At 39.6% G+C, this 12,193-nt stretch overlaps 1 protein-coding gene across 4 annotated transcripts in view; it reads left to right on the top strand.

Moving 5' to 3' along the window:
• Window positions 1-12,193, top strand: part of LARGE1 (LARGE xylosyl- and glucuronyltransferase 1) — a 291,365-nt gene that overhangs the window by 256,214 nt on the left and 22,958 nt on the right. For all 4 annotated transcript variants that reach the window (XM_063321577.1, XM_063321581.1, XM_063321576.1 and 1 more), the window contains 2 exons: window positions 3,556-3,719; window positions 8,192-8,470. In XM_063321577.1, the coding sequence (XP_063177647.1) occupies window positions 3,556-3,719; window positions 8,192-8,470 (443 nt within the window). The remainder of the gene's footprint in view (window positions 1-3,555; window positions 3,720-8,191; window positions 8,471-12,193) is intronic.

The following is a 12,193-nucleotide window of genomic DNA, read 5'->3' as shown; positions in this document are numbered from 1 at the left end:
AACTCATCTTTTCAAGAAGACATAACGTGGGATCAAACCTTAAACGAAGCTATAAGTTCTTTGTAAATAATGGTTCCATGCAATATGCGTGCTGTAGGTAACTGGATTGGAGAAATGTTATGTGATCATGTAACTGGAAAATAATATGAGGTAACTCAGAAAGAGATAAATTTAAGGATATGTATGTGTCTGTCTTAGTCAATTCCCTATCTTTTGAATGTTGTGCATCTTTAACCTTCATTTTACATATGTGTGTAAAAATGACTTATGACTGTATGCAATATGCATTTATAGCTTGCGTGGCTCCTCATAGTAAAGAAGAAGCAGCCTTTATATGCATATGTGATACTGGGGCATGGGTATCTGAAGGTATATATGAATGGGGGAACAAAGAAGGTGAGAGAGGGAAAAGGGATCTTAAACTGCATAAAGCTGTGTATCACCCACCTGTTGTTCCTGATAATTTGTCCACGTCATAACACTATCTTGACCGAGATAGCTTGTGAGCTTATGGGTTTTGCTGGCCCAAATCCGGAGTGCCTAGTGTGTCCAGCATTGCTTCCAGTAGAAGAGAGGTTTTCACATGGATAATCGTACGCTATTGCTTTCCAGTGCCTGTTGCCTCATAAGGATGGGCCCATCCTTAACGGAGACTGCTTGCCACATAGGCACTGACAATACTACAGGCCAAATCGCAGCCTGTCCTGTGCTGGTTGGCCTACCTGAAGGAGAACACTTTAATTAAGCTGTACTTGCCTGGCCTACAGAGCATGGCTCCTAAGGCTGCCCTAGTTGTTCAGGCTCACAGTATGAGCAGGCAAGGATTGCAGAAGTATTCCTGCAAAGTGCTGATGAAGCTGCGTGTCTGGTCCTGTCAAGTGATGCCCACATGTTAGGCAGGGTTCTCGGACAGCCTGTGCTTGGGCTTCCCCCGGCAGCCTGCCTGCGCTGGAGGGGAGGGTGCTGGGGGCAGAGGCTGGGGGACAGTCAGAGCACAGCACACCCGTGGTCCTTCCGGGGACTGCTGTCTCCAAGGTGTATGGGCACAGCCCTCTCATCTCTTCTCTTGGGTCCCAACACCACATACAGTACTGAGCATGAATTGGGGAAGTTCCAGGGAGAACCTCTTGGACTTTCAGCACAGCTTCAGGCTCAGAAAAACTCTGACAGGACAGAGACAAAATCCTGACCCTAAGAAATGCAGTGGAAAGAGCAAGGTTGCCCTTTCCCTGGAGCAGAAGGAATCTTCTGCTTTTTGCTGCTCTCCTTCACCTCCGTCACCAACTTTGTGAGTCAGTGAGTTTCACCATCAAAATACTGGGGCCTCCAAGAAGCTGTATCTTCTCCTCTTCCCTTACCCAGGACTCCATAGTACGCAAAGCCATAATTTAGCCCAAAACATTATTCTGTAGCTCATAATTAAGTATTTGTATTCTTTTAGCTTGCAACTCAAATGTAATCCGATAATCATTTGGTGACTGCTTGGTTAACGGCCACTGTGCAATTATAAACTTCTGGCCTGGTCAATTGTATATACAGCAGGATAGTAAGGTATCCCTGAAATGTGCTTTGCTATTGTTTTAACCATTTAAATTTTAGTCATCTGCTTGATAATTCTGTTAAGGACATACTAATGTCTCTTTTCAAGGAAGAAACAGAAAGATACAATATTCTTTCTAGTCATTGTTGTAAATACTGGGTTTAATTCAAATATTATTTGAATGTGATTTGGAAAATAATGTACAGGCTCAGCTGAATAATGATTTGTAAAGCAGAATGAATGAAACTCTGAGAATATGTAAAAGGACTCCTGATTTCTATTCCACCAAAAGAGATTTTTATTTCAGTAGAAGTTTTGCCTGAGTAAAGATTTGTCAAGATTCGGACTCTCATCTTGCTAAAAGCAGTCTCTCTTGAGGGATGTTTTAAGATCTGTGCAGAACAATAGCACAGAAGAATGAGAGCCTCATCCAAAACTCATTGAAATCAAGGGAGGTATTTCCATTATTCAAAAGAAGATTATAGAGTGATGTACGGGAAAATATCAGGAATTATTCCATCAGCCTTCACAGGAAAACATTCAGCTGTGAGCATTTCCGTTGATGGCAACCATTACGCTTATAGTTCCAAGAACAACAGCTCTTCTTCTTAACACAGTGTTAGAGCAAGAAACACCTACATTTTCCTTTCTTTTCTTTTCTTAGACATGGTGTTATAAACTATTACTTTAAATCATTCTGAACAGGACAAAAATAAGATATTTTTAAATCTAAGTGAATGTCTATAATTCAATAATCTGTTGCATGAAACTGTCCACTGTGATTTTTATCAAAACTTGTAAAATTCCTATAAAGTGAATATTTTTCTTATTTACTGATAAATATGGAATTGTATTCTTCTTATAGGATGCTTTTAAGAAACAAAATATAAAAATAATACCTTTATTAATAACCTATACTTTAGAGCAACACAAATGGAATTCTATTTGACATGTTAAGACAATATACAATCTCATATTCATTACATTTTGTAGTACGTTTTACATCACGTATAACTGATTTTTCCTTTTAAAGGAATGCATTTTAAATAATCTAGCCAGATGTTTGGCTTTAGAATAATATAGTTCAGGGACAGAATTGGTCAGCTGCATAGATATTTCATCAGTTTTTCTCTTCCTCCTTTCCCCAGAGCTAAACTTTTATTCTCTTAAAGCTAAGTGTCTAAGTGTCTCGGGATTGGATTGCTTTGAGATGCCCATTTTGACTGTGACAGGGCTTGCTTTCCAAGGGAGCCAAAAAAATACCTATTCTCTGCTAATCTGCCATCCTTTGGATTTCTCAAACGAGGCATCCAGAAGCACAAAACCCCTTAAAAGTGTAGGCTTAGTTTTGGCACCTCTGCAGCTGAAAGACTATTTTCATTGCAAAATTGGACTGGTTCAGATACATAAGTCTCAAAAGACAGAGTAATGATCAGTTAAAGATGTTACTTTTCCAGCTGTCTGTCCGTGCTGGGAGCAGCAGTTCCTATTCTCCAATAGAAGCAGCAGAACGGGAATTGCTCAGCCCAGCGGTACAGGCTTAATCTGTTGCTGAGTCTTGTCTACTGGAGCTGTATGTCTACGAGTGGTTTGAAACACTGCTGCTAATAAGGAATGACATTATGCATCATGTTGGAGCGTTAACTTTGAAACTCGGCAATTCTTAAACTTGTGATTGTTCACCTACTTCTCGTTGGTGTGTTGCTATAAATTATTGATTTGAGTTGGAAATTCTTTCAGATAAATGTTGAAAGCATGTAATACAGATAATATATACAATATATAGGCAATAATACAATGGTCTTGTCTGCCTTATCAATTTACTTCTGAGTGCTTTCTTCTAATCTATTGTCTAGTGACTTGCAGGAGTGAGGCTTGGGGAAAATCTTGCTACTCTGTATGTTCCACTTCCACTCCCCATTGCATCATGCTGCAAGTTTCCAACCACCTTATTCTCTCTGATTTACTTAAATAATTATAAAGAACTTATCTTTATGTCCGCTCTTTCTTTTCAGCTCCAGAAACAGCTATCTGAGCTGGACGAGGATGATTTATGCTATGAATTTCGTCGAGAACGTTTCACTGTCCATCGCACTCATTTGTATTTTCTACATTACGAATATGAGCCTGCTTCAGACAATACCGATGTAACACTGGTGGCTCAGCTTTCAATGGACAGGTAGGGGAAATTTCTTGTTCATCTGGAAGCGTGAGACAATGAATATTTTCTTACAGAGAAATCCAACTATGTAATGCTTTGGGGAGAGAAAAAACTCGCTTTCCTAGAAACCTGGATGTCACACTGTTAAGACCTTTCTTGAATTATGAGTAGCCCATGTAGATAACACACATGCAGCCAGACTTCAGCTCTGCAGTGCACGCACGAGTGTGGGTAGAGTTCATGAGAAGCTGAATAGTGGAACTGCAGGGGTTGTTACTGGTCAGGATGGTCAGGCATTGTTAGTTCATAGAGTTTTGTGGAAACTGAAAAAAAACAGGAGATGTTTGCAATAGACTTAGGCAAGCAGTTGTAGCTGACCAAGTTTTTACACCGCATCTCCTCATTAGACAATGTTAGTTTTGCTTTCATTGGCATTTTCCTTGCAGAAAATTTCAATTAGTGATTTTTCTTATAGTTAAAATCAAAACTAAAAATTTTAGTTTCAAATTTGGAAGTGGAAAATAAAACGTTTGTTTTTAATATGCTAGTGTGAAATAAAAATCCCTCCTTTTGAGAGAAGTCATTGCATTTTAATACAAATGTTGATTTTCAGAATAACATTTCTAGTTTAACTCTTTTCAACTTTCAGTTCTTACGTGAAGTGGAATTTAACTGGTATTTCATTTGGGAAAAAAAACCCCAGTTCGTGACAAGTTCCACCTGCACCTTTCTGATTCCCACCATTGCAGTTAGTTACCGCTTTTCAGAAGCTCTGAAAGAGCAGTACAGATCAGCCAGCTTTGAAATGTTGAATTGCCAATCGCCTTTTTCCTCCTGCTTCTCAGTTGGAATCTAGTCCAAAGTTTGTAGTTACTGCTATCAGAGTGGGTTACAAAACAGGTCAGAACTCCTTCAATATTAGCCAGAAACTGATATTTCATTTAGCAGAGCACATACAGAATACAACATGACCCACGAATAGCACCGCTGCTACGCCAGTGGAAGGTCAGCAGTATTCCAGGAGGTCAGAGGAATTCAGATTAACAAAACATTTACAGCCTGTTTTAAAAAAAAAATGTGAACAAATGAGGGCTATTTTGTTTCGCCCGTGCCTCAACACTGCTTCCTCCACATTGAGCTATGATTTGCTATGCACATCAGCGTCTATTCTATTGATTTTTAATTGAGGAAACATTTCTTAAGTGTTCACACACCTTTGAGTAAAAAACTGAAGAAATAAATTAAGCCAGACCCTGAGCGAGTGCCACAGTAAATTAGTAAAGCTGGTGTGTGCACATGGTATATTTTCCCCCCAGAATTTAATTCAAAAGAACGAGCTGGGGCTCAGTGCTGATCCACTGGCACTGATGCAGAGTCTGAGCATCTGTTTCCCTTTCTGGATCCTCACTGGGGCACATGTTTTTATTGATAGACAGAACCACACGTTTTTGTTCAGGAAGAACAGCCCTCCTGATACTGTGCAGGAAAAATCTTCCCTACTTCATTGGTGTGTTGCTATAAATTATTGATTTGAGTTGGAAATACTTTCTTTCAGCTGAAATCAATAAATAATATCATACCAAAGAACTGTTTAGCTGCTTTGTTTTCTTTCACGTCTTTCAGTTACTGCCTTATTTTTTCTGTATCTTCTTTAAGCCACTTTTATTAAACTCCTCCAGCATAGCTGTAGGCATTTAAGAATAGTGTCTCAGATGTAAGATGACATGTACATAAGCACTGTGCTATACGCTACATTCCTGCATCGTTCTTTCAAATGATCAGCCAAGATGAGGAAAGGCAAAAAAGCAACTCCCAGTGTCTCTAATTATAGTCCTATTGGAGACGAGACTGACGTGGCTATCGTGACAGGCTTATGTTTGCCTGTGCTATAGGCTTGGGGAATGGAAGAGAGGGATGCAGTTTAGGAGCTAACATTAATGTCTTTAGCGAGAAGCTTTGAGACACACTTTGTTCCGTGTTGTTCGTTATGGGTTAATTGCCACCTTTTATACTGATGTGACATTTTCTTCGATAATGGTTTGGTTGCATCACTGCGGTTTTCATGCATGTTTTGGCTAGGCAGCCTTTTTAAAGGCATGGTATGTACCTGGGGTTCAGAAATCAGAGTGGGAGTTACAAAAATGTGAGATCAAGGATGTTGACAAGGAAAGGCGGGATAAGCATTACACCGATTGAAGTCTGGGTGAGAATGAGTTGTAAATTGGTTGAGTATTCTTAAGAAGAAAAGTGAAAACCAATAGTCTCACAAAACTATTGAATTCCAGCAAAATTCTCTTGACTGAAACAGACCTTCAAAAAAATTTACCAACTAAATGATGACCTCATTATTATGCAGTACAAAAGTATATTTATTTTCTCTAGAGTCTTTAAGAGAATGCATTCCTCAAGACCGCTAACAAAACCAAAATAACTTGGTCATGTTGCGCTTAGAAACTCATAATTCTAAGTTTTATGGTCAAAGGAGACTATTGGGACAACCTACAGAGAGTAGATTATGGAGCATCACCCAGCAGTTCCTGTATCAAACTCATGGAAGTGGAGCCTGTCAATGAGAACGACGCAACAAAATGGCATATTCTAAAGGGCACTAAGCTGTCCAGCTGGAAATTTATACCAGCAAAACCCAGTTCCCACTAAACTACCATGAAAAGCTTTGCAGGCATTATCAGGTGTGCCATTTAAATAAGTTATGTATGCTGTTTGTCCACTGCTTGCAGTCCTTGAAAGGCATTTTGCTGCATTTTGTGCTAGGCAAGTATTCCATTTTTAAAAGGCTGCCCTAAATCTGAGTGCTGATGAATTGGAGTCTCCTGATTAATAGGTTTCCACTATGTTGGAAAAAGGGGGAAAAAAAAAAAAAAAGAAAGTATTTTTCTCTATTTATTATTTGTAAAATCAAAAGCCTAAAGCCTTCACATACTTGTTAGATCTTTTTTATCGATTTGTGTTTCTAATTCGGCTGTATGTTTCAGGCTGATAATAACCTTTGTTTCAATAATAGATAAAAAGAAAATAATGTACCAGGTGTAGTCGTGGAAAGGTAATATCTCATACCTAAGAAAAAATGATTATATCGTCTTGGATGTCATCATGATCATTCAGAAATGCAGGAAAAAGCTATTAATGTTAAATCAGAATGTGTGTTTGCTGGTATATCATTCCTTTCTGCTGCAAAGCTTAGGGAGATAGTGGGAGGGAGAAATTATTTTCTCTGATTACAATGATGCAGAAAACTTTTCTTATGTTCTGCATAAATATTAATAGGAAAAATCTAGTAATGTGGATTTGGAAGGGAGAGAAGATAATCATGTTGCGTAGTCTACTCTTCTTAATTTTTAATAGAATATCTGGCTAGGCTGGATAAATTCATTTGCCTTTGTATTAACTCAAGAGGCTTTATAATCAGTCCATGCTGTATTTTTGGGCGGCATATCTTAATCTCTAATCTATAAATTACACAAAGTGCTTAAACGATTTTGACCAAGTTGGGTTTAATTTATGTTTGTGTGTGAGATATTTTGTTGTCATTTTCATCAATAGTATTGTAACTGCTAGAAGTTTTAAAAAATATACATCAATACAACCTGATTTAATGAAATTTGAGATACTGCTAAAACATATGCAAATTATTACTTTAAATGATGGTTTTGTCTGAATTGTTCTTTCAATATTCCACAGCAATGCCATGTCTCTCCCTCCTTCTTTCCTTACTCCCTATACATAGTAAATCCTATTTCTATCCATGTGCCATCCTTTTCCCCTTTCCCTGACAGTGAGTTTTCTTCTAGTCAAGGCAGATGTTCATATAAGTCAGTATTCCATTGACCTATCACTTTTAACAGCTTTTAAGATCTGACTAACTGCCTTGAAAAAATTTGAGGAAGGTTTTCCTAAAAAGGAGGTAAAACGATCTACTGGTCTGTACACCGTTCTCCTCCACAAGCTTGTTGAAGTTCACTGTAGTAAGTTAGTGTGTGAGAACCGCTTGACCTGATGTGTGAACTGGGCACTAGACACTGTTTAAGGTTACAAGACCCCTATCCTGTAAGTAGATCCACATGGACAGATCCGTGCAACTGCTCAGAGCTCCCATCGGATGAAGTCCCATCGTCCATGTGTGTTTTCCTGCAGCATCAATGCTTTAGGCAGAAAGGATGGTGTTGATTTCACCTAGCTACAGGTATCTGAGTTGTGGATGTGTCTATCTGAGCTAGGGCCATTTTAGGCTCCCTTGTATTCAGTGGAGAGAAGCTGGCATATCTAGGGTGCAGTCCATCTGTCCAGAAGGAGACATCAACTTAGATGAGGTGAATTGTGCTGTAGAAATACTTATTGCTTTCCACAGCATATAAAGTGACCCCTCGTCTGTCTCACTTAGAGATAGATATCTGCATTTGATCAGATGAACCCAGGCAAAAAGTCCCAGACAGGGAAACAGTCTTTTCTTATTCTCTCCATTCCTCTTTCAGGCTCCAGATGCTTGAAGCCATCTGCAAACACTGGGAAGGTCCAATCAGCCTGGCACTATATCTTTCTGATGCAGAAGCCCAGCAATTTCTGCGCTACGCCCAGGGCTCCGAAGTACTTATGAGCCGCCACAATGTTGGCTACCATATCGTGTACAAGGAGGGACAGTTCTACCCTGTGAATCTGCTAAGGAATGTGGCCATGAAGCATATCAGCACACCATACATGTTTCTGTCCGACATTGACTTCTTGCCCATGTATGGACTCTACGAGTACCTCAGGTAAAGGGACAGTGGAGGGATTGCCACTGTCACCCGCATTTTCAGCCCCTCCACACCCCACCCTTCCCACATATTCCGAAAACAATGCAGTTTGTGCAGATCTGAAAGAGACGGATTATAGGTGTTTAAGGTTTGACAATGCCCAACAAGGCACAAGAATTTTTAGGGTGGAGGAAGGGGCTGTAACTGGAAGTAAGGCAATACGGTTATGAAAGAAGAAAACTCAGGTCTAAATGTGAGCCATGTTAGCCATCAGAATAATTCCCTCAGAGCAGCAGAAGAATCAATTTGAAAAGTAAACTGGACTAAGTATTATTAAATGCGCAAGAGCATCCTGTATGAGCAGAGATGTGAACTGGGTGATTTCCCTAAACATCCCTGGTTCTTAATGTCAGTGACAGAAAAAACATGCAAAGCATTACTGAACTTGTTGTCCCTGTGACACGCTCTTAATCCAGTTCCATATCTTGAAAAGAGGGTGATAGTCTAACGAGTTCAAAAATATGACTGCAACGCCAGCACCTGTCAAGGCAAAATAATTAGTATAAGGAAACCGGGAAGAGTAACCTCAGTGTGTATTGTATAATAATGAATGTGAGCAGGTTGGGCTGAACAAACTACAGACCTCTGATCCATTAGCTGAGCTTTTTTTAATAACGACCTTTTTCCCCTGCAGAGGCTGGTCATCTGAGGCCAAAGCATAGAGCAAGGAGGACACCCTGTGGCCATACAGGAGGATTTCAATTCCTTAGTCCTGACCAGTTTTGCTTTTCATCTCTGTTCTAATTTGGCAAAAGTTGATCAAAGTGTTCCAGTGAGGGTCTGCCTGTAGGTGGTCCCTTTCAGTCCGTAGGCCCGGCATTTTGGAGTGTGAAGGGAAATATGCCTTCCGGTATCATAAACTTATGGAGGAATTCCTTTGTTTCGGGTTTAACAACTCAGTAAGCATCATCTTCTCGCTTCTCCCTCATGGGGAGAATTAATTGCCTTTTTCAATTTCTGTATCCATGTTTGGGACTGAAGTCACTATGGCTTTTAAGATATTGGATTTCAATAACATTGAAGTTTTATCGCACTGTGTCAACTTGTTTCCCACTTATTTCAGGGATATTTCTTTTTGACTTGTGCTATGAGGACTCCAAAATACTTCTATTCCTTGCACACGTTAGCTGTCTCATGTAGGGACAGTTGTGGTTAGCTTTTCTGTTCTTTGACGTTAGTGTTGCATACTGTTACATTTCTTCAGATCGATGCTGGACACAGTAAGGAGAGCAGCTGTTGATACTGGCATGTAGTACTTAAAAAAGCAACTTGTTCCTCCATGCTGCTTCGCAGCGCACTTATGGGAACCAGCATTGAAAGGAAGAAGAGAGAAGACAGAATGATGTACCGCAATATACTTAAGATATTACAACCATAGAAATAGTTCTCATATGGTGCTAATGCATTATAGGACTAAATGCACAGTGATGCCACCCATTACCTGGGAATATCAAAATTGCTAATATGCTACTACCAGCTCTTTAAAAAGTGATTGGATGTTTTTGCCTGTAGACTAGAGGGTTTTGTTGCTTTTTCAATAATGATTTTTCTGAGCAAAATAGCAGGGAAGTGCGGTGAAATTATTTTAAATACGGATGTATTTAAAATAATCCGTATCTTTCTGCATTGACTGTTCCCACCACCTCTGCCAGTAGCTGATTAGTGCTGTCTATCTGAATGGCAGCGATTGTTTGTTAGAGAGACGTACAAACATTTTCATCTTCATTTCCTCAGATAGAACAACCATAAGCAAGTAGAAGTAGTGTGGTGTTTCAGGTATCGCTTTGTATAGGATGAGCCAGACAAGTCCCTCTCGCTGCGAGTTTGCGGATTTACATGTATTGTAGATTGTGTCTCTACAGACAATATATGCTCAGAAAGAAAGGAGTTTTGAAAAACATTTTCAATATATTTTGATAGTGTTGTATATGAAACGTTACGGTCAGTTTTGAAGGAGAAGCTGATGGTTACCTATCCCTCTAGGTATCTGTTGCTAGCACTTAGATCTGTGCTAATTGAGCTTTTTCACAGCTGCCAAGTAAGACCATTTCAATGCTTTTAATCTCCATCAAACCCTCTTTTTGTCCTACCTTACTCTTTTGTGAAGTTCAAAAGGAAAGAAATGTATCATTTAAAGATTTCCTGTTTACGAAACTCAGACACTTTCATGGTCTGTGCTGAGTCAGTCTTTGTCACCTTCCCCTCATTAGTTACTCAGGTCATCTTGTCATTGCCCCAGAAGTAAAGGCTCTTTCCCATTGCCATAAGTAAGGTGTGGGGGTCATCCTAAAGGTTCTTCTAAAATAAAACAACTAGACAGGCTATCTACAGTTCTCACAGCTAGCATTAAAGTTATTTCCTGACACATTTGTGTAAAATGTGCCCTTCACTTCCAGTGACACATTTCGCATGAAGTGGGAGCTGGCATCCAAGCTCTGACCGCAGGTTTTATACCTGTCCCCTGCAACATGAGTTGTGAAATATTTCTGGTTGTCCTTCAGCATCTCAGCAAGAGATACACTTCATGTTGTGCCTATTGTTTTTTATTTGTTCGATGCCTTTGTAGGCTATGCATTCGTTGCTTTTGCAGAGAGGAAGAACGTTCAAATGAATTTAGCAGTGGACTGACAACTCTCCAGTTCATACTACAGACTCTGTGACTGCCATATTTGTTGATCTTGAACCAACCGCTTACTGAGTCCTGATGGTGGGAGCTAATTTGAATTAATGGACTCTTTTTCTTTTTTTTTTTTTTTTTTTTCTGAATTTAGTGCTTTAAGATTAGGTTACTAAGCTGTTTGTGTCTGAGCTTCTCTGTCCTCCAGAAATGGGAATGATATTACTGTATGCCCCCATGAGGATGAGAATTCCGTGTTAATTTTTGGAAAGCACTATGGAGATGAAAAGATTGATATCAACATGCTGGAGTTCATTCAACCCGTGAGGAGGCGTTTGTGATTTAAGATTAATTTCTTCCATGCTTTGTGAAAAATAGGGTTGATTAGTAGATTTAGAAATTTAACCCAACCTTCACTGTGTCAGAATGACATACGTCAGGTCTGAACACAAAGATGCCTGGGAAACGGTTTCCTGGACAACACTAGCGAAGAAAAAGCTCTGTCATAAAATCATATATCCTTATTTTGGGGTTCGGGGAACAAGGACAGATAAAGACAAATGGATACAGAACCGATATTACTGAAACCAAAAAACAGCCCTCACAAGGATAGTGCAGGAATTAAACCGTTTACCCAGTGATGGTTTGCAAAATAAGGAAATGTATTCCCTAAATTATATTCCACATATCTTGCAACACCACAGTGAAAATTTTCCAGAAATTCCAGAACTGACAGAACCAGTCAACCAGCAAATGGCACCTCCACTAAAAACAGGAAAAAAGTCACCCCACAGAAAAGGAAAAGTAGATTTGTTCTAATAGGAAGAGATTAGGTTTTCAGCTGCTTGTCTGAGGAGCAGACCGCCAGCCAAGTTATCAGAAGAAAATGGAAGGTGTTTGTTTCTCAAGTAAATCCTCCCTGCCTTTATCACAATTTATGTGGCCTCTCTTGTCCTTTGTCACTCAGGTTCAACACCTGGATGTCAGCACTGATTCCTTCTTCCCCTTACATTAGTCCTTTATGTCATCTAGTCCACATCAAAGGCAGGCTGTTCTTCTCAGAG

Source organism: Chroicocephalus ridibundus, chromosome 1 (genome assembly GCF_963924245.1).
Source record: "Chroicocephalus ridibundus chromosome 1, bChrRid1.1, whole genome shotgun sequence".
Classification (NCBI taxonomy): Eukaryota; Metazoa; Chordata; class Aves; order Charadriiformes; family Laridae; genus Chroicocephalus; species Chroicocephalus ridibundus.
This window is presented reverse-complemented; position numbering and strand designations above follow the sequence as displayed.